The sequence below is a fragment of the Lathamus discolor genome, chromosome 5 (genome assembly GCF_037157495.1).
Source record: "Lathamus discolor isolate bLatDis1 chromosome 5, bLatDis1.hap1, whole genome shotgun sequence".
NCBI lineage: Eukaryota > Metazoa > Chordata > Aves > Psittaciformes > Psittacidae > Lathamus > Lathamus discolor.
The window spans coordinates 1,022,448-1,043,397 of record NC_088888.1 but is presented as its reverse complement, the minus strand read 5'-3'; the positions used below and the strand labels follow the sequence as shown (position 1 = coordinate 1,043,397).

The window sequence follows — 20,950 nt, the reverse complement described above, 5'->3', positions numbered from 1 at the left end:
CTCTTGGGGACTGATTTAAACTTACTTTTCCCTGGCCTCAAAGCTTGAGGCTTGACATACGTGTAGCTGAATGGTGTCTATTCGCTAGGACGCCGGAAACATTTAAAGTCTTAGTTCTAAGTGGCCTCTTTTCGTTGTTGTTGCTGTTCTGTTGGGTATTTTCCTTATCTTAAAACCAGTTGGACTTGAGTATTGTGGAGCCAGCAGTGGCGTGTTCCATGCTTCTTACCATGTCTGGAATACCCATAACTGGCACACACTCGTAGCACTGATTCCACCCGCTACAAGAGGAATCTTCTAAGCTCCTGCTTGTTTAAATACGAGGGGAAGCAAAAGTCTACACCAGGCTCATTCAAGACATCCAGGCTGAACCCCCCTGAGAAACAAACCCCAAAGCTCTTACCTGAATGGTGTTCCCGTGATATTTGCGCTGCTTCATTAAGTTACAGTTTTTGCTTAGGACATAAAATCTCAGCGGAAGTTTGCATTTTGTTCTATGTACATCTTAAGAACACAGCAGGGAAAAATACCATTGCTTAGCACATTAACCAAAATTACATGAGATGAGGGGTTTGACAAAATACCTGTATCCTAAGTTATATACAGCTCTGGAAACCCTCTTTCCTTTGACTTCTAACACGGTACTCCCCAGACACCCAATCCGTTTGCTTTCTAAACTGAAGCACATAAAATACACTGATAAACCAGCCTGAGCGAAGAAAAGATGAACTTTTCCAGTTCCACTTGTGATTTCAGAGTCAGACGGGATGGGTCACTGCGTGGGCTTTAAACTAGCTGTCCCTGACGAGGAACACGTGAATCTGGCAAGTCCTAGTGGGGTCATTCCCCCAGTTAGATATGAAGGTGGTGTATTCACACTGGGGATAAATGTGTTCTCCCCAGGTGCACTATGGTGTATACTCCCATAGACAAAAAGCATGTGTAGAACTGTGTATTCTGATGGTTGATGCGTAGCTTGTCGTGTCGATATGCACAATTCTCAGTTTGTTTATTCTCTGATAACAAGTCCACCTCGGAGAGGAGCTCAACTGACCGTGGTGATGGCTGGTGTCTTCCCACCTTCCTCTCCTTCGGCCCCTTCTCCTTCTGCTTCCACCTGGTTGAACTTACCAAGCTTTTTCAAGCTCTCCAGCGCGGATTTCAGAGTGTCCTTCAGGCTGTTCTCCAGGATCCACCCTTCGCTTTCGCATTCAGGGTCTTCCGGGTTTGGGATGCTTTCCAGGGAGGTGTGCAGGAGACGCAAGCCAGCCATCACGGACATCTGCGCCATGGAAAAGCAGAGAGCGTCAGGCAAACCTCCATACCCCGCTCTGCGTCCTCAACGACCTCTGCTACCAACAGCCCCAGCTGGTGGGTGAGCAGGACGCCAAAGGCACCAGGTACGGCTCAAGGGCTGTGGGGATGCTCCTTGTGAGAGCAGATCCCCAGCAGCCTCCCCCTTGAGGTGGCCAGGAGGGGTGAGGAGGAGCTGGCAGGGGGAAAGGGGGTGTGCAATCAGTGGGCACCATGGGGAGGGGGGCACTTGGCAAGCAATGAGTGGATGCTTCAGCTTAGGAAGGAAGAAGGTGCCGGCTGCTGCCTGGCTTGGTGTGGCCACGGCACAGGGGCATCCCATGTGCCCCATCCCAGGGCCAGCACCTCCTGCGAGCTGCTAATGAGCCCTCTGCTCCTGTACAGGCGTCTCACATGCGACTGTTCATATCTGTTCACATGTGAGCTCTTCCTGTGTGCTCAGACATGAACTGTTTGTATGCGCAGCAGCCTCCTGGCGCGCCTGCCACCATCCGCTTGCTTTGAACTCGCCCTATTTTTACTTTGACCTCAACACATTTGGCAAGTATATTAACGTGACCAAGGAGATATCAATGAATCAGCACCTGTGCAGAAGAGAGCAGCACCGGGATCTGAGCCATTCGTTTTAAATAGGGATGTGCAAATAAGGAAACTGAGGCAGCAGTGACCTGAGCTCTCACTGGCTCCATCTCAAATGAATCTCCACTTCTGATACTGTATTGACCAGTCCCAGCAGCCCTGGCTGAGACTTTTCCTACTCTATAAAGCTGGTGCAACTCCCCGAACCTGCCTCTGGGGAAAAGGAATGTTCCTAGTCAGGCTGCTGCCTTCTAACACCGTTCAGAGCAATCTGGCTCCCACTGTTGCTGTACTTGGAAAGAAAAAGCATTGATCTGTGACACAGAGCAATAAAGAAAAGGCAGTGCGCAGAAGAGGCAGCTCAGTGAGGTGGTGAGGATGGGGCAGCAGTGAGACTGGTTCAGTCCTTTGTGTGACGGGTAAAGCTGAGATTCTTCTGAGTCTGCTCCCGAGGAACAAGGGATGGGACAAGAGGAACCGGCCTCAAGCTGCCCCAGGGCAGGTTCAGATGGAGCTGAGGAACAATTCCTGCCCCAGAGGGTGCTCAGGCATTGGAACAGGCTGCCCAGGGCAGGGCTGCAGGCACTGGCCCTGCAAGTGCTCACACCCCGTGGAGACGAGGCCTCAGTGCCATGGGGCAGGGGTGGCCTTGGCAGTGCTGGGAATGGTGGGACTGGGTGAGGTTAAAGGGTTTTTCCAGCCTGGTTGAGTCCATGACTGAGAGCACTTGTTGTTAATGGCCTCATGGGGTGACTGGTTCAGTAAGGGAAGTACCACGCCTCTCTGATCCTATCCGAATTCCCAAGGAAGCGATTCCCTCTGGTGCTGTTAAACTCTAACAGAGGCTGGCATCCCTGCGCGTTGCTTACACAGCCGAAGCCTGCAGAGAGCTGCCCTGAACCTCCAAGGACTTGCTCTTTGTTGAGCTTTTGCCCTAGAGCTGGAGGGAGCTTGGAAGCTGCCATTCAGGAGCACAGCACTGATCTGAGGCCGGGATTCAGCCACGTATCGTGGCCAGTGGCAAAATTCCTATGTGGCTTTTGGACTTACGGGACTCCTCGCGGATGCGCTTCCATGGACCATTCATTAGCCTATCGGCCCTGGTCTTCCTGCTAGTGTATGATCAGTGCCTCCAAGCTCTTGGGAGACTGAAGCTACCATTGCTTACTCTCAAATTCTGGGATGCCCATGTTTCTTTGCCTTTACTCAAGACCAGAGAGGGAGAAACACTGGTCAAGGAAACAAGCTTCATCAAATACTCCCATAGGGAAAGGCAAATTTTCATCCTGTTTAACGTAGGAATGCATGATTCACAACACCTTGGTCCTCAAGGAAGTTTCTCTTGGCCCTGAGTCCGGAAATAGTCTCATTTTGCTGTGGGTCTTACGATGACTTAAATCAGTTGACTATTATGATGACTTAAATCAGTTCAAACCCTGTTCTATGAAAGTCACAAGAAGTGACAAATCTCATCACTCCAGTCTTGGGATTTAAAGCCTTTGACATCTTCCTTTCCACCTGAATCCCAATTTTGCTGCTCTCTGCCACAGGTCTAATACCTTTCATATCAATGGCTGTTGCAAGCTAATATTGATAGGCCTGGACTCAGCATTTGACCTCCACATTGCTCTCCACTTGTGCCACCTCCCTGCAGGTCAGCAGGAGCGTTTCTGGTGACTGATTTACTGAGTCCCCCTGCTTGACAGCAAAATCAGCCGCACTGACAGGCTCCCTGGCTGGCCCTACGGCACTGAGTATGGTTGTGCTTATGAAAGGAAGGTGCTTTTGGGTCCCTGCGATGAGCTTCCCTAAAAGCAGTGCAAAACGAGTGGGGTCTCATCACCTCCACTGATCGGGGCTTGCCTTCTCTTCTGGATGAGAAGCGTCCAGGAGGGTTGGGAATACCTATTAGTAACTCTGTCTCCTATATGATAGCACAGAGCCTTGGACCATCAGTGTTGCTGAAGTCCTGAAGGAACGACCCCGTGCTGGGGGTGCCAGGCTGGAGGCAGCTTGGTAGTAAAGGGCCTTGAGGTCCCGGCGGACACCAAGTTGGACACGGGCCGGCAAATGTGTCCCTGAGGCAAGGAAATGGAATGGTGTCCACGGACAAAGCACTGCCAGCAGGTCGAGGGGGGTGGCCCTTCCCCTCTGCTCAGCACTGGCACTGGTGGAGCAGTGGCCAGTGCCGGGTTTCCATGGACAAAGAGAGATGTGGGGCGTGATGGAGGGTTCCAGCCAGGGGAACCTTGCTGGAACCAATGATGAAGGGGCTGGAGCACGTCTCCTGGGTGACGAGGCTGAGAGAGCTGGGAACGTTCCGCCTGGAGAAGGGAAGCGTGTACAGATGTTCCCACAAAGGCTCTGTGGGAGCACCAGGAGGGTGCCCGAGCCCTGGCACGCGCTGTCTAGGAAAGCGTTGGAAGCTCCCTCCTTGGGGATGTTCAAAAGCCATCCGGATGGGCCCCGGCAAGTGGCTCGAGGTGGCCCTGCTTGAGCGGTGGGCAAGATGATCTCCAGAGACCATCAACCATGGTCTGTAGCCCTGTGCTTAATCACAGCCCGCAGAGAAGGCTTGGGATGAGGGTCCCAAGCCAGCCCGGTCTCACCGAGTGAGGCTCTTCCCTGGCCAATAGACAAGCCGTCAGGAAAACTCTTGCCACTTCACAGCAGCTTTAGGGTGGCAGCAAGAACAAGGTTTCTGCATGGGCAAGGCTGGGCTGGGGCATCCCCCTGCCCCACACATGCACAGCCCCTCCTGCTGTGCCAGCGGAGCCAGCTCTGGTGGGCAGGGTGCCTCTGGGCTGGGCTGGGGGTTATTGGGAGTTCACCCCTATCAACACATCAGATTCACCCCCAGTGCAGGATGCACCCCCCGCTCGGGCCCCATTGCCCTCCGGAGCTCAGCGCTGCGCTCCCCCTGTGGCACCCGGGTGGGATGGATCTCGGGGTCCTGGCCATTGCAGCAGCCGTAACTGACCGAGAGCCACGTGGTTATAGGGGTGAAGGACCCGGAGCACCTCGGAGCCAGCCTCTGCACCCCTTCGCTTGGGAAAGGCTCCATTGAGGGCACCCTTGAGCCCCCATCTCCTCTTTGCTGGCCAAGGCAGGTCAAGAAGACATCGAGGCGTGCTCCACTTGACCTTCTGCAGCGAAGCCCATCTGTTTACCAGGGTTTAGCCTGAGGCGGCTTAGCTAGAGCAGGGGTGATCTTTTTTTGTCACCCTCATGACCGGTTGTCACTCATGGGAAGCCTCCAGCTCCTGCTGGTACAGGCAGTGTGTGGGTGATAACACATTGCCAGGAGCAACGACTGACTGCGTGGTTGGGCTCCTCTTACAAATAGAGGTTCTGATGCTTCCAAATAGGTTTATTCTTCCTCACACCTGATGGAGAATCATTAAACCTTCCTTGGGGGCCCTGCACCCGTTTGGCACATCAGGTTTCAAGTGGGGACTAAAGCAATGTCTGCTCCCTGCTTTGGTTCTGCCCTTCGAAAGCTGGCTAAAAAGCAGAGGGAGTTTGAGAGCCAAATTTAGACCCTTTCTGGTGGAATAGCACCAGGGAATATCAGACATCAATATTCCAGAGGGCCCATCAATCCCATAGCCCAGGACTAACCTGGGCTAAGACACGAGCTCCTCTTTCTTTCCTAACTGGAATAACGGCGCTATGAGGAGGTTCTGCATCTCCCGCCATGCAGAGGAGCTATGTTTAAAACAACCCAATGTAAAGTAAGTTTTCTTTACAGTTCATGGATTATCCGGGTGTTTCTTTCCTGAAAAGCATCTTTATTCCTGCAGGTTGTAGCTCAGTGCTTCTATCAGCACACAGCGCAGGGGCAGGACGTGTTTTCCTCCCATGGAATGAACGCATTTGGGTTCTGGTGCCCACAGAACCTGCACTGGGCAGTACTGGCACCTCTTTACAGACACAGTGAAATTAATCCATCTGCCTCACCTAAACCACTTCTTGTGACTGGAAACAGCGGTGGGGCTCATGGAGGACCTTCAACCAAGTGCTGCCCTTGGTTGGCACCAAGGAGGGCACCACGCATGGCCCTGGGGCTTGTTTTCATCAGCACATAACCCCCTTCACTGCGCTCTCCGTCCCACAGATCACTGCCATCTTGTCCTGATGCTTTGTGCCACTCGTGGTGACACATGTAAAATGAACGCGTCTGCTCAGCCCAGCCCTCGCTGCTCAGCACCCTGCACTGGGCAGAAAACTGGTCCCGTTCCCCTTTCTGCTGTGGGATGCTCCAGGCTCTGGCCCCTCGCTGAAGGGGGGTCTGTAACCTCAAGCCCACCCCACGCTTTCCAGCTGTGCCTTTGACCTTTCAGGCCTTCTGCAGTTGTTCCCTATGGGATGCTCTCTCAGCCACACAACAGCACCAGATGACTCCGAACAGATCGAATCTGTAACCCCGCAAGCTCCGGAGCCCCTCCAGAGCTGGTGCTGCAGCCAAGCGGGGCGGAGGGGACAGGGTTACCTCAAAGAGCCAGACGAGGAGGATGACGGCGCCCATGGAGCTCATCATGCTGCTGTAGTAGTGCAGGAGGGCTTCCCGGCAGCCGCGGCGCCAGAGGTTGAGCTCCTCCGTTTGGTAGTCGTAGCTGTAGTGAGCGGAGTTGTTGGTGACCTGGTACTGGATGCAGGGTCTCGGCGAGCTGGGGTTGCAGCAGCTGAAAGGGACACCGTCCACCAGGTACCTTCCGTCCACGTTGCTTTTGATCCGACTACGGGCAAGGGCAGAAGGGAGCGTGAACACACACACATCTAAAGCCAGACCGGGGCAAACGTGCACAAGAAAGGAAAGCAAAAGCAATGCGGGTTTTCCACCATGCCTCCTGCTCGTGCCGTTTCTCCACAGCCCCTGTGCATGCGGTGGTGGTTGTCCCGGGTTTATTTTCCTCTCTGAAGTCCTTCCTGATGTCAAGGCTGCACTGGGTCTATAATGAACTCTGGGTGATGGAAACGCGCCCTCTCGGGTGGCTCTGAGGAAACGATGCTTTAAGGAAAGTAAACAGCAGAGAGGACTTCCAGGAGGGGCAGTCAGAAAAGAGTGATCACAGCATAGAATGGGAGGGAGATGCCCGAGGTGACCTGAGCTTGGAAAAGGACCTACAGCAGCTTTAGAGCCCACCATACCCAGCTAGACCACTGGTCCAGCAAACCTAACAGCTTCTCTCTGATAACAGCTCCAGAAAGGGGCTATGCATTTATTCTTGGCTTAAATACCAGCTACATTAGCAAGGTGGGCAGTACTCAAGACATGAAACGTGCTTTGAAACTCTTTGGAGGAGCTCCCCAACTATTTTTGACTTGAGAGTGTGGTTGTTCTCCATAAACAGCCATTTAGTCTGGTGCTTTAGGAGATGTTTAGATGAGAGCTACTTAGAAGGCGATTACTTCCACTGGCACTGCAAAATAGACCCCAGTAACAGGGCTGCAACTTTAACAAATATCATTTTGCGTAGAAAATGACAGAATGGAGAGCCCCAATGACCTAGAAAGGTGAAAAGAGAAGCTGGGAGTCACTTGCAGCTTTCTATATGGGTATTTTAAAGCTGCGTCATAGAGAGGTGATGGCAATGGCTTGGTGAAGCAACATTCCACTTTGCAGCCATGACCTAAATATATCTAAACTCCAAATGCGGTTGAGGTTTTATCTCTGGATTTAAAGTATACTCTGAGTTGGGTCTAATTCCCATGGATGTGTCAATGCTCCACCAGTTTCAGACAGATCGGGTCAGGTCTTTGCTCTACAAATAACACAACAATCATATTGCAGGGGATGGACTTTCCCTGGAATTAAGGAGATCTTTGCTGCTGGCTTCAAAGGGGCCCGAATATCCTACCAGGGATGTGAGCACAGACCATGCACCACTGTGTAGCTCAAACCTCGAATTTACATCCATTTGTGGACTTTTAATGCCCTATTTCCTGCCTCGGTAGTACAAAGAAATTGCTGCAAGTCTCCGTCACAAACAAGCCATCAGTTATTAAGGACGCTATAACCTTGTTTTCCCTCTGTGCTTTGCCCTTCCACTGCTGCTGGATTAAGTTACAGCCCTCAAATCTCCATATAATGCCAGCAAGGTGTTTTCAAGCAGTTATGTATACCCGCGGGCATACCTTTGCAATGCAAATACTCCCTTATTAAACAGCAAATGTATTTGTTACAACCCCCCAGTGCCATAGGTCAAGCCTGGAACAGTTTTCACTCTAAAGTCCTGATTCTGGATTGCAAAACCAACCAGACCCCCCAGGTGAAAACAACATGCAGAGAGACACACAGTGAAATAGCATTTACACAGTCACAGAGGGATCCCCAACATTTCTTCAGCCACTTTTAGCATAGGCAGTACATTTAAGAGGCAGATTGCTTCCAGCTCATGAGGCCCTTTGTGCAACCACCCGGTATGAACGTCAGCGAATGATGATCCCAAAGAACTTCGAATAAAGACCTCTTCCCCCAGGGCTGAATTCTCGAAAAGGTTTGGGGTATTTCTGCTCAATGCTGCTTTTTCATTGCAAAAGTTCATCTGTTCTCATGCGTATTTTTTCCCTGCGCTTACTGCACCTAACCTGATTTGGAGATTACTGCCTCTTTGGGCACTGACATCAGAGCCATTAAGGTGTTTCTGCTCAACAATCTGTTCTGGTTTGCATCGAGGAAGCTAGTTTTCACGTCAGGTTTCACCAAAAAAGGCACAAGGATACGCATAGAACATGGCTTTACAAAGGAGAGAACCAAAAATGCCCTTGGCTCCAGGGGATGCTGTGTAAAGGTAGAACATCAAAGGGTGTTGATGCTCAATCTCTTCACAGCAATCCGTTGAGGGAACAGAAAATGAAAACTCTAAACCTTAAGGATTTAAAACACATGAATTATTGGCAAGGCATTATTGGTTCTATTGGTTTCCATAAGACTGATGGATTGCCAACATCTAGGTGGAGTTTGAAAAGTGGTATCAACAGAATATAGCCAGGAAAGGCTATTTTTAGAAACTTAATAAATTGCATTGAAATCTGCTTTAGGCTTAGAGAAGTTCTGATGCTTCCCTGTTGATCTGGGGAGTACGTGTGAGTGGCTCAATGGAAAGGCTTTATAAAGAGGTAAAAGACAGTAAAAAATACGATCTTTCAGCCCGTTTACATCACACTGACAGCGAGAATTGCGTTTTGGTGCTTTACATTTTATGTCCTGGGGGAACTTGGTTGGATTTAATGCTCTTGAAGGTCTTTTCCAGCCTGGTTGATTCTATGATTCCATGAATTTGCAGGGGGGGGAAGCAATCTCACCAGTTTACACAAGACCCCTGCAGTCACTGCCTATTGGTACCTTTCTTTAGCATAACATTTGTCCAACAACGCTACCAAAGGTACAAACCCCACCAAGTCACTTACTCTTTCACTTCTTTGGAGCTGAAGTCCAGGTATCTGTTGCTGATCCACTGGATTTCGAACCAGTCTTTGAAGCCATTGTTCCCACAGCACTTGAACTCGATTTGGAGCATGTCGATGGTCTTCTTCATGAAGCATCTTCCCGGGGTGTCGGTGTCCCGGTAGAACTTCATGCCGTTCTTGAGCCCCTGGGCCAGGGTGCTCTCCAGAGAGCCCCGCATGAGAAAGCAAATCAGAGCAACGAAGAAAATGAGAATGTTAAAGAGGAAACAGAGAGCCAGGTAAGGTTTCAGCAAAGGCTTCCACTTGGCAAATTTAGCGGGATCCAGAGAGTCGTAACAGATTTTGCCAGCAAACCCATTGAAGGCGCAGGATAATATACCCATCAATATCAAAGAATTGGGCACAAAGTGGCTTTCAGAATTGTCCATCACTTCGCTTCGCTTCCGGAGCTCGATTTTGAGGAACAATCCCATGCTAAACACAAGGATCCCAGCAAACACCGAAAACCAGTTCATGAGCCATAGTCCCTGGGCTAGTTTTACCCTTTTCTTCTGGTTGAATTTGACTTTCAGCAGTGCCATCTTTGTAATGGGAGACGTTGGAAGGTTTCACAGCCTGGACCCCTCTTCTCGGCGGAAGCTACTTCAGGAAAAACCATTCAGGCATTGGAAGAGACCCTGACCAGCTCAGCGGGAAGCAAACTGCTGCACGGTCCTTCCATCCTGGGCTCCCCTCGCTGGGGATTCAAGCAAGTAAAATATGCAAAGATCCCAATGGACAATTTCACATTAGTGAGAAAAACCAGGCAACGGGCACCTCCAGCGCTTGGTGGTGGTTCCTTCCAAGCAGAGGAGAAACTGTCCCAAGGTTCCAGATGATTTGCTCTGGATCTGCAAGACGTCACTCTAATGCCTTTAATCATTTGATCCAATCTGGAGAGATGTCTGTCAACAGATGAGTGGAAATAATCCCTCATTTTACTATTTAGTAGATTTGTGCTTCCTTATGATAGGCTGCTGGGCACAATATGAAAACCCAGAGGCATAAAAAGATCTTTGTGGCCAGAAGAATCCTTTGAGGAAAAAGGAGGAGGGCTTGAGATTAAAAAAACCAAAGGCTGTTTGAATATAGAAATACACTTTCCCTTCATGAAGCTCATCTATTCATATCTACAGTCAAAACCACCTTTTCAGTCCCTATCTTTCTGTGTTGGTTGACTCAAGATGCCATCCCGTGGCTTATGTGCTCTGGAAGCAGATGCGCGTGTAGTTGGCAGTGACCTAAAACCCCTAAGCTTGTCAATTTTTACTTATTCCCATGGCTTCCATCATCTCCAGGGCCTTCATAGGAGGGAAGGAGAAAGGAAAAGTTCAGAGGAACTCAGTCAATACCCCCTGGGCTGGAATCTAGAGAGGCCTTTATGAAAAGGGAGCTGAAGCGAGCAGCTTCCTGCTAATCCCTGAGCCGGGAGGGAAGCAGCGCTGCCCAAAGGGACCCGGGAGCTGCCGCCAGGAAGGAACCCTCCGGTCATCGTCACCATGCAGCGCAAAGGAGGAAGCCCTGGGGTCTGCTTTCGCACTGTAGCGGGCAGGAAAAGAGGGATGGAACCCCCCGCTTCGGGGGTGACCTTCCTCCTTATGCCACACGGCGGTCCCGGCGAGCTGTTGGCAGCGCTTCGGGAGCTTTGCTTGGCTCGCCCTGCAGAGGCGCAGAGCGCTGGGACAGTCGTGTCCCGGCTCACCGCAACGAGAGTTGACCTCGGGCAACCCCAGGCCCTGCACAATCACCCTGCCGCTGCGTGCGGGTGTGAGGACACACTGCAGGTGAGAAAGGAGCGGGCTCCGGAGGGCGTGGGAGGCTCTGCGCAAGCCAGGCCGGGCTGATGGCGCTGCCCCGGTACCCGGGGGCATCCTCTTGTGGCTGCTGGCACCTGCAGCGCCAGCCCTTGAGGGGAAGGTGGAGGGAGGGACCTGCCCAGGAGGAAGGCGAGTGTGAAAAGTGATCGTGATTAAACAGCAAGGCCCTAGCAGCGTGCTGCCCTGTGTTACCACGGATGCTGCTCGGCTCCCGTTTGAGCTTCGGGAGGTCTCCCCGGTAAGGACAAGGCTATCGAGCTGCTGCTTTTTTCTGTGCTGAGGGGTTTTGTGGTGGAGCTTTCCTGGCTGCCCAGGGCAGGGCTGCAGGCACCGGCCCTGCAAGTGCTCACACAGCATGGAGACGAGGCCTCAGTGCCATGGGGCAGGGGTGGCCTGGGCAGGGCGGGGTAAGGTTGGACTGGGTGAGCTTAAAGGGCTTTTCCAGCGTGGTTGATTCCATGATTGCAGTGACCTGGGGAGCAGCTTGTAGCTGGGATGTTCCTAAAGCAGGCCTGGCTGCTGGCATTGCTGCTGCCTTGCAGGTAGAGGGTGCATAAGAGGAAAGGAGGAAGGCAATTGTCCATCAGTGACTGCTCTCTCTGCTTGCCATAAAGTGGGTGAAAAGTGCTGTTTCTGTTACCGGGTTTTGTGCAATAAGCTGTAATAACATCCCTCCCGGTTTCTTGCCAAAATAGCCCATGCCCATGCAGTGCATGCTGCTGTATTTCACCAACTCCTCCAGGGTTCAGCCAGGAAACACGAGGTAGTTTGGAGGGTGCATTTTACCTGACAGCCTGAAGTCAGTTCTAGATAAATGAACCTAAAACTATTTCCTTTCTGGTCAGGGATGACAGAGTGAAGCTTTAGTTACAGTGAAAAAGAACTTTCCATCGGGACCACAGGGATATGCAGTGAATTATGTCCTGCGGTGCAGTTAGTAGGACAAGAAATAGTAAACCTGCCCACAGCAGGCGTAAGCCTGGTGCTGCTCTGGATGTGGGGATGTGGGGAAGTCTGTATTCAGGAGCACAGATGAGTCTGAATACCTCAGTAATTTAACATCCAGATGTCCATGATGAACCTGGTGCAGCAAACCCATGTTATTGTGTGCACCAGGGTGTTTCTTGTTCAGTCAGGAGTAAAATAGTGAAAGAGAACATGCGGCATATGCTTCAGGGCTCACTGGTCCCTCCAAATTTACTCTTCTTAAGCCAAGGTAACAGGAAGGGGTCTAATAAACCACTCCTCAATGTTAGTGTTTTCTGGGTGATGATCAAGGATTGACCTCATGCTCAGGAGGGGACACTCGGGTACCAATTAGACCTCTCAGACTTTAGGTGGCACCTTTAAAGTCATCACAGAGAGGGATCAACACAACCAACCCAACCCAGATCTGGAAAGCTGTTGCTTATTGAGGTAGTTTCAGTAGTCTGATAGCAGCGGGGGACATAGAATCATGGAATGGTTTGGGTTGGATGGGACCTACAGTGACAAAACATCCTCACCTCTCAAGTTAGCTCTCACCATGCTGGGAAGCTTTAAGGGGGATTGGTGGCAGTAGTAAATCAGACGCTGTGCTCTCAGGCTCCCTTTGAACGTGAAGTTAACACGCTCCAAAGAGGGGAGTTAAGGCTTCCCACTTATTCCAGCCAGCTTTTGCCTGGGTGTGCTTTTCCTCGCACATCTTTATCTTAGCTGGGATTCACCTTTAATCGAGCAGACTTCCTACCTCAAGCAGGCAATACTGAAGCTGATCTATAGCAGACAACCTAATTGCTGGAAGGATGTTTGAGTTAATGGTCTCCTTGGAGGCTGCCTAGTGAACACAAGTGTGTAACTAATTCATGTGCTATTCTGGAGAGAAAAGTGTTAGCATAAAATACTGAAAATACTACTTTGAACTCACCATGAATGTGTTCAGATCCACAACATTGCTAAAATACCATCATTTTTATGGGTAGCAATGCTACATTGATAGCTTTCCAAAAAAGCTGTGCCTGCTGACCTAAACATAAGCCACAAACCTTCCACTTAATGCTAAAAGGGAGGAAAAAGTTGGGTTTAATGCAGACAATTCCATCTGGTATTTGCTATAGAATCTGCTGCCCCATCCTGGACCACCTGTTATTGGGAATATGAGGTATAAAAGGCAAATTCCCTTTATACAGGTATGTCCCATGTACCTGATCTACGGAAGCGCTATTAGCTGGTAACAAAATAAACCCCTGGCCCCATTTTTCTTTCATGCTGCTCTGTGATATGAGACGTGGCTTTCTTGGGTTCTTTACTGTTTCCTTTCCTCAGAAGTGGTTAGGTTTCATGGTAAGAGTGAAGATGTCTGGGTTTACCTGTGATAGGAAGCTACTGTGTGGAGATAGGAGGGGGTTTTATGCACTCCAGGTTTTGCTCACATTTGTAACCGTGCGGTGGGTACAGGGATGTTCCTCAGGAGCAACGTGATAAGATGCTGTACCACGTTGTATGATTAAACAAGTCTTATTGATGACTTCCTTTTTCCTCCTATGTACACCACTAAGTTGGAAGGCTGCTCTGCCTGCAGGACTTGAGGCTGGAAACACAGGCAAGTCTCTAAATCACTGCTGGGGCGATTGGACACATGGGGAAGTTGACTTGACGCTGATCCTGTGGCTCCTAAACTGCACCATGGCACATGGGGAGACAGCATTGCATGGTTTTGGTATGGGCAGCTCCCAGCATTTCAACCATCCTTATCCACAGTGTAACATGTGCAGAAAGCACCTTTATTTGACCCTCAGAATGGTCACCGTGAGTATTCATTTGCATATTATACTACTACTACTATTATACTATTATGAGTACGTACGATTGTGATGCCTAGGGTGTACTGTTCCCTGCTGAACCGAAAGGGAACAGGGAAAGTTATAAATCAATGTTTGCGCTTGTAGAAACAGGAAAGAAGTATGTCGGGAATTGAAAGAAGCTCACCAAAGGCTCACAATAGTTATTACAGCTGGAAAACAGCTCAACAGATCCTCCAGTGAGATAAATGAGATCCTGATGCGAATGGAAATGCTGAGATTCCGCAAGCTGCACAGTTTGGGGTTTTTCTTGCTAGCTGTATCTTTCCTGGCTTTTTACAACACGGGCACAAGGTCTCTTGTGCAGATCCAGCGGCTGTAATGGGAAAGCTGTGTGGAAAAATGGGCTGGAGACATGAGAGGTGGGGAGTGCCCGATGGAAAGGGGGCAGAGCGGAGGTGTGAAAGGATGATGCATAAAGGAGGTAAGGAAAGCTACTTGTCTGTAGACTGTTCTCAAATGCAACAAGTCTGCCCTCAGATAGCACTCTTATATGCTGGGAGAAATCCACCTGGATAAAAGTAGGATGCACGTGAAGGGTGGGTATGCATGCACAAAAGCTTCCACGGGAGAATTGCTAAGTATTTGGTAACATTTGAATCAGTTCCAGGTGAACCCACTGAGGTTTGATCCTTGTCTATGTGTAGCTATTGCTTACATAGGAAGAAACTTTCAAGGACACCCCAAAAAACCCAAACACAAACCCCAAAAGGATGACTTAATTTAAAAAATAATAATAATCCAAGCCCTCAAAAACACAACGCAGACAAATGTGCACAGAACTGTGCTCTTTGTGTAGTTCTTAGGTGTGTTTTCACATAACTGCTATGGCTAGAGCCCACAGCAGAATCTATTTAAATGAAATAGGGGGAGAATGCAAATAACTCCTTTTTAATTCCTGGTATTCAGAGAAGCAGGGGACAGGCAGAGGGAGGAAATGCCTGGACTCCATTGGGAGCCTGTCGTGGTGGATGTCCATGTCGGATGGTGGCCTCGCTGCGTGCAGCAGCACAGCTCTCTGCTGCTTCTGTGGAGACAGGCTTTGGCCCGTGCGACCTTTCACAGCCACCGCCAGCGCCGACACTCCAAGCTCTGTGTGGCGCTGGGGAATGGGCACAGTTTTCTGCCATAGGTTCCTTATGTATTTTCTTGCACAGACAGACTTGCAGCACTGCGTGCAGAGCTGCTGTCCTCAGTATAAGAAGGACATGGAGCTGTTGGAGCAAGTCCAGAGGAGGGCATGAGGATGCTCAGGGGCTGCAGCACCTCCCGTATGGAGCCAGGCTGAGAACACTGGGGCTGTTCAGCCTGGAGAAGAGAAGCTGTTTGGGAGTTGCTGTCCCTGAACGCACTCGTTCAATGGGCTCCTCTGAACAGTTTGCTCCCTTGCAGCAGGTTTTTAGGCCTCCCTCCCTGCTGCACACTGCGGGTCTGCAGGGAAGGGGACTTTTGCAGGCTCTCCCGAGCAGGTTAGGCACAAAAGAGCCCTGGCTCTGGCCTAGAAGAGGCTGCCAGGCATTTTCTTGGCGTCAGCATTGTTTATTGCTCTGAGGGAAGACTCCGAGCTTGTGCCGCCCTCCCTTCTCCAAGCTGAGATTAGCGAAGACAAAGCAGCCCTGACCAGGCTGCACTGAGTCTCCTTGACCCAAGGGAACAGAGACAGCCGGGTACCTCTCCTCAAGCCAGCTGTGCTCAAACTCTGCCCAAGCTTCCCTCCGGGTATTCCTTAGCCGCAAGCTTCAGAAAGGGAATTCAGGAGCTGGCAGCCTGCTGCTGGCAGCGCAGGGCTTGTCATGACACTCCTTTACTCCCTTTGAAGGAGGCTTCCTTCAGCGAGAGGTTTCATCATCAAGTCATCTAGAGACAAGATAGCACGGAATTCCTCACTTGTTGAAACTGGACAGTCTCAGTATAACTATATAATCCCTCGCATGACCAAGATACGGTTTTTGAGCTCTTGAACAAACGGGTTAAGGCTCACATGCAGACAGGAAACAGCTTCTTCTGATGCCTTGTCAGTAGAGGCGAAAGGTACAATATGAAGCTACAAATCTGAGGACTAAACTTCCAGTCTGTCCATGTTTAGCCCTTACTTTTTGTGGTTCCAATGAAATAATCAGACAAATTTTATAGTCCAGACCTGCCAAAAGATCCCGAACATTTCATTTCCAAAACATTAATTTTGGGAATCATGTGTCAACATACATAAAAAGAATTCTTTTTGCATCTAGAAAATAGATGCTAAGAAATTAAAGAGCTGAGATTTTAAATTGCTGTATAGATTTGATGAGTACATCATAATTCTCCATTCACCTATCACTTTCCACTAGATCTGACAGGAAAATGGACTCTCAGATGAGTGACTGCACTTACAGGATATCAGCTAATACTCTCGCTCACATGGCATTTTACTTTCTTCCTACTTGCCCGGGCTTGCAGAATGCCACAGTTGTAACACAGGTGAGTAACGCATGAGCTGTCTGCACTGGTGATGGCAGGAGGGCCACAGACAACAGCCTGCCTGTGCTGATACTGATTGTGTATTGTAATACCGATTGTCCATACTGATTGTCTGGACCCTTTTCCATATGGGTTTTTAATGAAAGAATACTGTAGTGCTGTTGAAATAACCTGATGGAAATGCTGAGGTGAATCTCTTTCAAACAGACCTTAGTAAGTTGCAATTGCTATACCGCTAGAGGCTATGGATATGCCGGTAAACCTTTTCTAGTGTGTAACTTGTGTTCACATCTGTTTCAAAATTGTTTTGACTTTCTCCTAGTATGATCCTCCAATAGGGAATTAATGTGTGCAGCCTTGTGTGTGTGTGTGTGTGTTCAGAGCTATAAATCACACATAAGCATTTGCCTGAGCACACTTTTGCAAGTTTGCTGCTCTCAAATGGAGTTGTTACACAGGTTCAGTTACTGGTTTTGTATTACAAAGATAATGGTAAATCTTTAAATGAGAGTAATTGTCTGGAACACCTTCAGAAGCCTCCTCTAAGTCATGCTCCTGAAGAGTATTACCTGATGATTTTGGTTTGACAAGGGTAAGGACTCGGAGGAAAGAAAGGAACTGGGATGTCAGTAACTGACCTCTGGCAGCTGTCACCAACAAAGTGTTTTCGGGCTGAAACTGAAGTCTAAATTCCCTTGTTTTGAGTCACGCTCTGTTTATGCAGGCAATACTGCGTGCTGTGGACCAGCAGCTAATAGAGTTACACGCCAGTTGGAAGTGTATGGAGCAGCACACATCTCTGGTATCTGCAATAGTCTCTCCATTTCTAGATTTGCCAGTGTCTACCCACACAGTAAGTAAGTTTACATCTTTATAGCTTTTGGCTGGCAGAACAAAGGCATTCTGTAATCCTTACAGGCTGCACAATTTGCAGTCCCAGGACTAGAGGATGCCAAGGGGACTGATTTGTCACTACCAGGGTATGTGGAGAAAGATTAACCTCAAAGTTCTGATCACATTCCTTAACAAGACATTAAAAATTACATACATGAAAGCAAGACTAAGGGTTTTCTTTAAATCATTTTATGACCCTGTTGATGCAAAGAAGAATCATCAGTGAAGGGACAACTGAAATCAGGGCAAATATATCTGAAATGCAAACTTCAATTCAGTCAAAAAGTATACATTAACAGAAGTAAAAAAAAGTTGTGAAAGAACATACAAAAGTTCCCTTCTTCCCCACCCCCCTTGAATTAAATATGTTGAAAACTCCTTAGTTTCTCTACTCAAACCCAGTCAAGCCTTCAAGTGAAGTTTCAAGTACTTCTCATGTCAGTAATGCAGTTTTGATAGTTCAGCCACTGTTAATTTTGTTAGAGGCACAGATATGACATACATACAGCATCAATATTTTGCAGTTTTAAAATAGAACTCTAAGCTGATTCTTGCAATATGTCACAAGTTATGGAGTGGTTCTGGAAAACTAAAACTACTGCGTATGCTTTATGTATGGAGAGTGGTCACTTCACCATCACTACCAGGGCACTGTAAAAACACTGCATTCCATGCTGATGCTACTTTTTTATTTAGCAGGAATGAAGAAATGGAACTTAAGTCACATTGCACTTTATGCAAGATAGCATCCAGTGTGGGAACTGAAACTTAGCACCTCAACTTCCCGTTTTAGTGACTCCCCCTGTCAACACTGCACCTACACAGTAGCAGTGTGCTGTAAATTAATCACAGCACCAAAGCCTAATGTCTGGTAGACAGATGAAAGTAGTAGGATGTCCCTGAACACCTCTTCTGAAGTTCAACTGCAGCAGAGCAGTTCACCCAGCTTCTGTAATGTTAATCAGCACTTGCTGTACACCCCTAAAAGTACTCATTTAATTCATCCCAGGTTAAAAGTGTTTACAGAAGGAGCACCCTTTCACAAACTCTTTTCAGATCATGCAAGTTTCATATTTATACAGCCTCTGTAAGTTTATTAATTTCAAGCAATCAGTGTATAAGGAGAGCATGAAGTGTTCATTAGGAGACTTTTCTACCTTTAGGCTTCTCTCATAAAAGCCTAAAGAAAACTTTCAGATTTCAACCCTACCAGCAGAACCTGGCTCATAAATATAGCATAGGCTTAGGATTCATCTAAAGTATGCTTCACTGTTCAGCTACAAAAACTCCTTTAATCTTTTGCTCCATTACTCCCCAAATGCCCCCTCCTGTGCTCCTCAAAAGGTAGCATACTGTTGCCTGCAACCCGAGAACCACTGAGATATGAAAAATTTGATCTTTCCATTCCAGTGCATGTTATACCATTTGCTGCTAATTCAAGGTCTGGATGAGTGAAAGCAGCACAACAGCTTCGAGAGGCTCATTCGTTTGTGTATCAGTGCCCCTTGTTCCACCTTAATTAGGAAAAAAAAGTCTGCAATCAGGTACTGCAGCAGTGGGGAAATTCCATAGTGATACAGAAAGAGTATAGCAGCATCTAGTGCAGGACAGTAAACTGTATTTGACTGGTATTCTTCAGCTAAAATAAATCCAGTCACACCTTGCAATTTGCCATCTAAATACTGAATGCGATCATTTAATGGCATATACGGGGAGTGAACTCCCACAGTTTTGAGTCAATGCATTTACACCAGGATTTCTTGCTCAGAACTAAGCTGCCCCTGCAGTCACTCCCAGCAACTGATTCTTTCCTGCTCAGGGATCAGGCTCCAGTTGGGTGAAGGCCTGTCAGTCGCCAGCCAGTCAAAGTCATCCACCAGGTTCCAGTTGTTTCTGTCCCTGTCCAGCCCAGACGACTCGAAATCTCTCTCAATGCCAGGGTAGCTCCAGGTGTAGGGGGCAAAGGAGACCTTGGTGCAGTCCTCGATCACGGCTCGGCTGGTCACCTGCACGTAGAAGCGGCTGCTGCGGGTGCGATGGGTGCGGAGCTGCTGGCAGGCCAGCGCCAGGAGGCAATCGCTGCAGCCGTCCACCACCACGGAGGTGGACACGGGCCCGCAGAGCACGGTGCAGCCGCGGCAGTCGCGCACCCGCAGCGTGTTGGCGTTGCCGCGGAGCCGCACCTGGCAGCCGCGCAGCCCGGACAGCAGCACGTCGCGCTGCAGCAGCTCCGCGGGGCCGAGCTCCAGCTCCTCATCCTCGGCGCCGCTGAACCCGCACAGCGGCGGCCCGCCCGGCTCCCCTTCGGCGGGCCCGTAGCCGGGAGCGGGCGCAGCGGAGGCGGCCGGGGCCCGGGCGGGCTCGGCAGGGCGCGGCTCGCAGCCCGGAGCCGCTTCCTTCTTGATGGTCCGGAAGGCGAATTTCTTCTTGGGCTGCAGCTGCTGGCGCCGCGCCGCCAGGTCGCTCTGGAGCCGCGCCACGGCCTCCTGCCCCTGCCGCACCTCGTAGGGCGCCAGGAACCGCACGCTCCCGGTCAGCAGCTTCTGCAGCCCCTGCAGGCCGGCAGCCGCCTCCTCCAGCAGCCCCGCCGCCAGCAGCCCCTCCACGGCCTGCCGCTCCCGGGCGAAGGCGGCCATGAAGAACTCGCTCTGCTCCTCCTGCACCACCCGCGCCTCCTTCTCCTGCCGCTGCCGCTCCACGCCCTGCTGCCGCTCCGCTTCTCGCCGCTGCAGCCGCTCGGGCAGCGCCACGGCGGCCGCCCTCAGCTCCCCGCGGGGCGCCGCAGCCTCCCCCGCCGCCTCCATCTTGCCTCCTCGCCTCTCCTGCCGGGCACTAAGCGGCCCACCCATTGGCTGCCGGCAGCCCCGGTTGCGCCGGCGCCGCCGATTGGCGGGCAGAGCGCGGCGCGGTGGGAGGGGTGCGCGGCGGTTTAAAGGGGCCGGCGCCCGGCTGCGGGATGGGGTGAGTGCCGGCGGCAGGGGCGGCGGGGCGCGGGGCCGGGGCCCGGGCCGGCAGCCGGGGTATAAATAACGCCCGCCCTCCTCCTGCCCCCTGCGCACGCAGCGGCTGCCGCCTTCCACCCTCTTCCCTCTGCTCCTCCCGTCCCGCAGGCCCGGCGGTGCCCCGGCTGCCAGCGCCCCCAGCCGCGCTGCCGCCGCGCCGCGGCTCGCCCCGGCCGCCTCTTCGCCCTCCCGCGGCGCTCCGGGGATGGAGGGGTGCGGCTGGGGCCGCAGCTCGAGGGGCGCTCCCCTTTGCCCGTTAGCCCCGGGCCGTGTGGTGCTGGCGGGCGCGGGGGCCCGGGCCCGGCGTTTCTGGGCGGCTCTGTGCCGTGGTGCGGCCGCGAACCGTCCCCGCTGGTGCCCCGTGCGGAGCGGAGCGGGTGCGGAGCGGGTGTTAGGGCTCGCAGGTAGCGGTGGAGGTGCTGCCGAGCGGGCCGTGTTGGCTCTTGGCTGCCTGGCTGGTTTATGGAGTGCTTGGTGCCCAGAGAGCCGTGCCTGTGCTCACTGTGCCCTGGGGAGAGGGCCGTGAGGGATTCACACAGGCCTCCGCGCCATCGCGGCGGGGGGGGGCTCTCTTCACGCGGTTAGTTTTCAC

At 50.9% G+C, this 20,950-nt stretch overlaps 3 protein-coding genes across 3 annotated transcripts in view; 1 reads left to right on the top strand and 2 right to left on the bottom strand.

The window, feature by feature from the left end:
• Positions 1–1,045: 1,045 nt before the first annotated feature.
• Positions 1,046–9,887, bottom strand: PRPH2 (peripherin 2). The gene is made up of 3 exons (XM_065682644.1): positions 9,307–9,887; positions 6,386–6,632; positions 1,046–1,282 (listed from the first exon to the last, which is right to left on the bottom strand). Exons 1-3 carry the CDS (start codon positions 9,885–9,887, stop codon positions 1,046–1,048), a joined length of 1,065 nt encoding a protein of 354 aa, XP_065538716.1.
• A 7,642-nt stretch (positions 9,888–17,529) lies between these two features.
• On the bottom strand, positions 17,530–20,299 carry TBCC (tubulin folding cofactor C). Its single transcript, XM_065679300.1, has one exon. The coding sequence runs from the start codon at positions 20,203–20,205 to the stop codon at positions 19,144–19,146; it is 1,062 nt and encodes a 353-aa protein (XP_065535372.1). The 5' UTR covers positions 20,206–20,299; the 3' UTR covers positions 17,530–19,143.
• BICRAL (BICRA like chromatin remodeling complex associated protein) overlaps positions 20,293–20,950 on the top strand; it is a 44,990-nt gene continuing 44,332 nt past the window's right edge. Inside the window, exon 1 of the mRNA XM_065679294.1 lies at positions 20,293–20,317. The gene's annotated coding sequence lies outside the window, so the exon portion shown is untranslated. The remainder of the gene's footprint in view (positions 20,318–20,950) is intronic.

Bases quoted from the DNA above. Each gene is read 5' to 3' on its own strand.
- TBCC (XM_065679300.1), bottom strand. From the start codon at position 20,205: ATGGGTGGGCCGCTTAGTGCCCGGCAGGAGAGGCGAGGAGGCAAGATG.
- PRPH2 (XM_065682644.1), bottom strand. From the start codon at position 9,887: ATGGCACTGCTGAAAGTCAAATTCAACCAGAAGAAAAGGGTAAAACTA. The intron at 6,633-9,306 runs GTAAGTGACTTG...CCTTGCCCGTAG, and splicing joins AGCTCCAAAGAAGTGAAAGA to TCGGATCAAAAGCAACGTGG. The intron at 1,283-6,385 runs GTAACCCTGTCC...TCCATGGCGCAG, and splicing joins TCCTCGTCTGGCTCTTTGAG to ATGTCCGTGATGGCTGGCTT.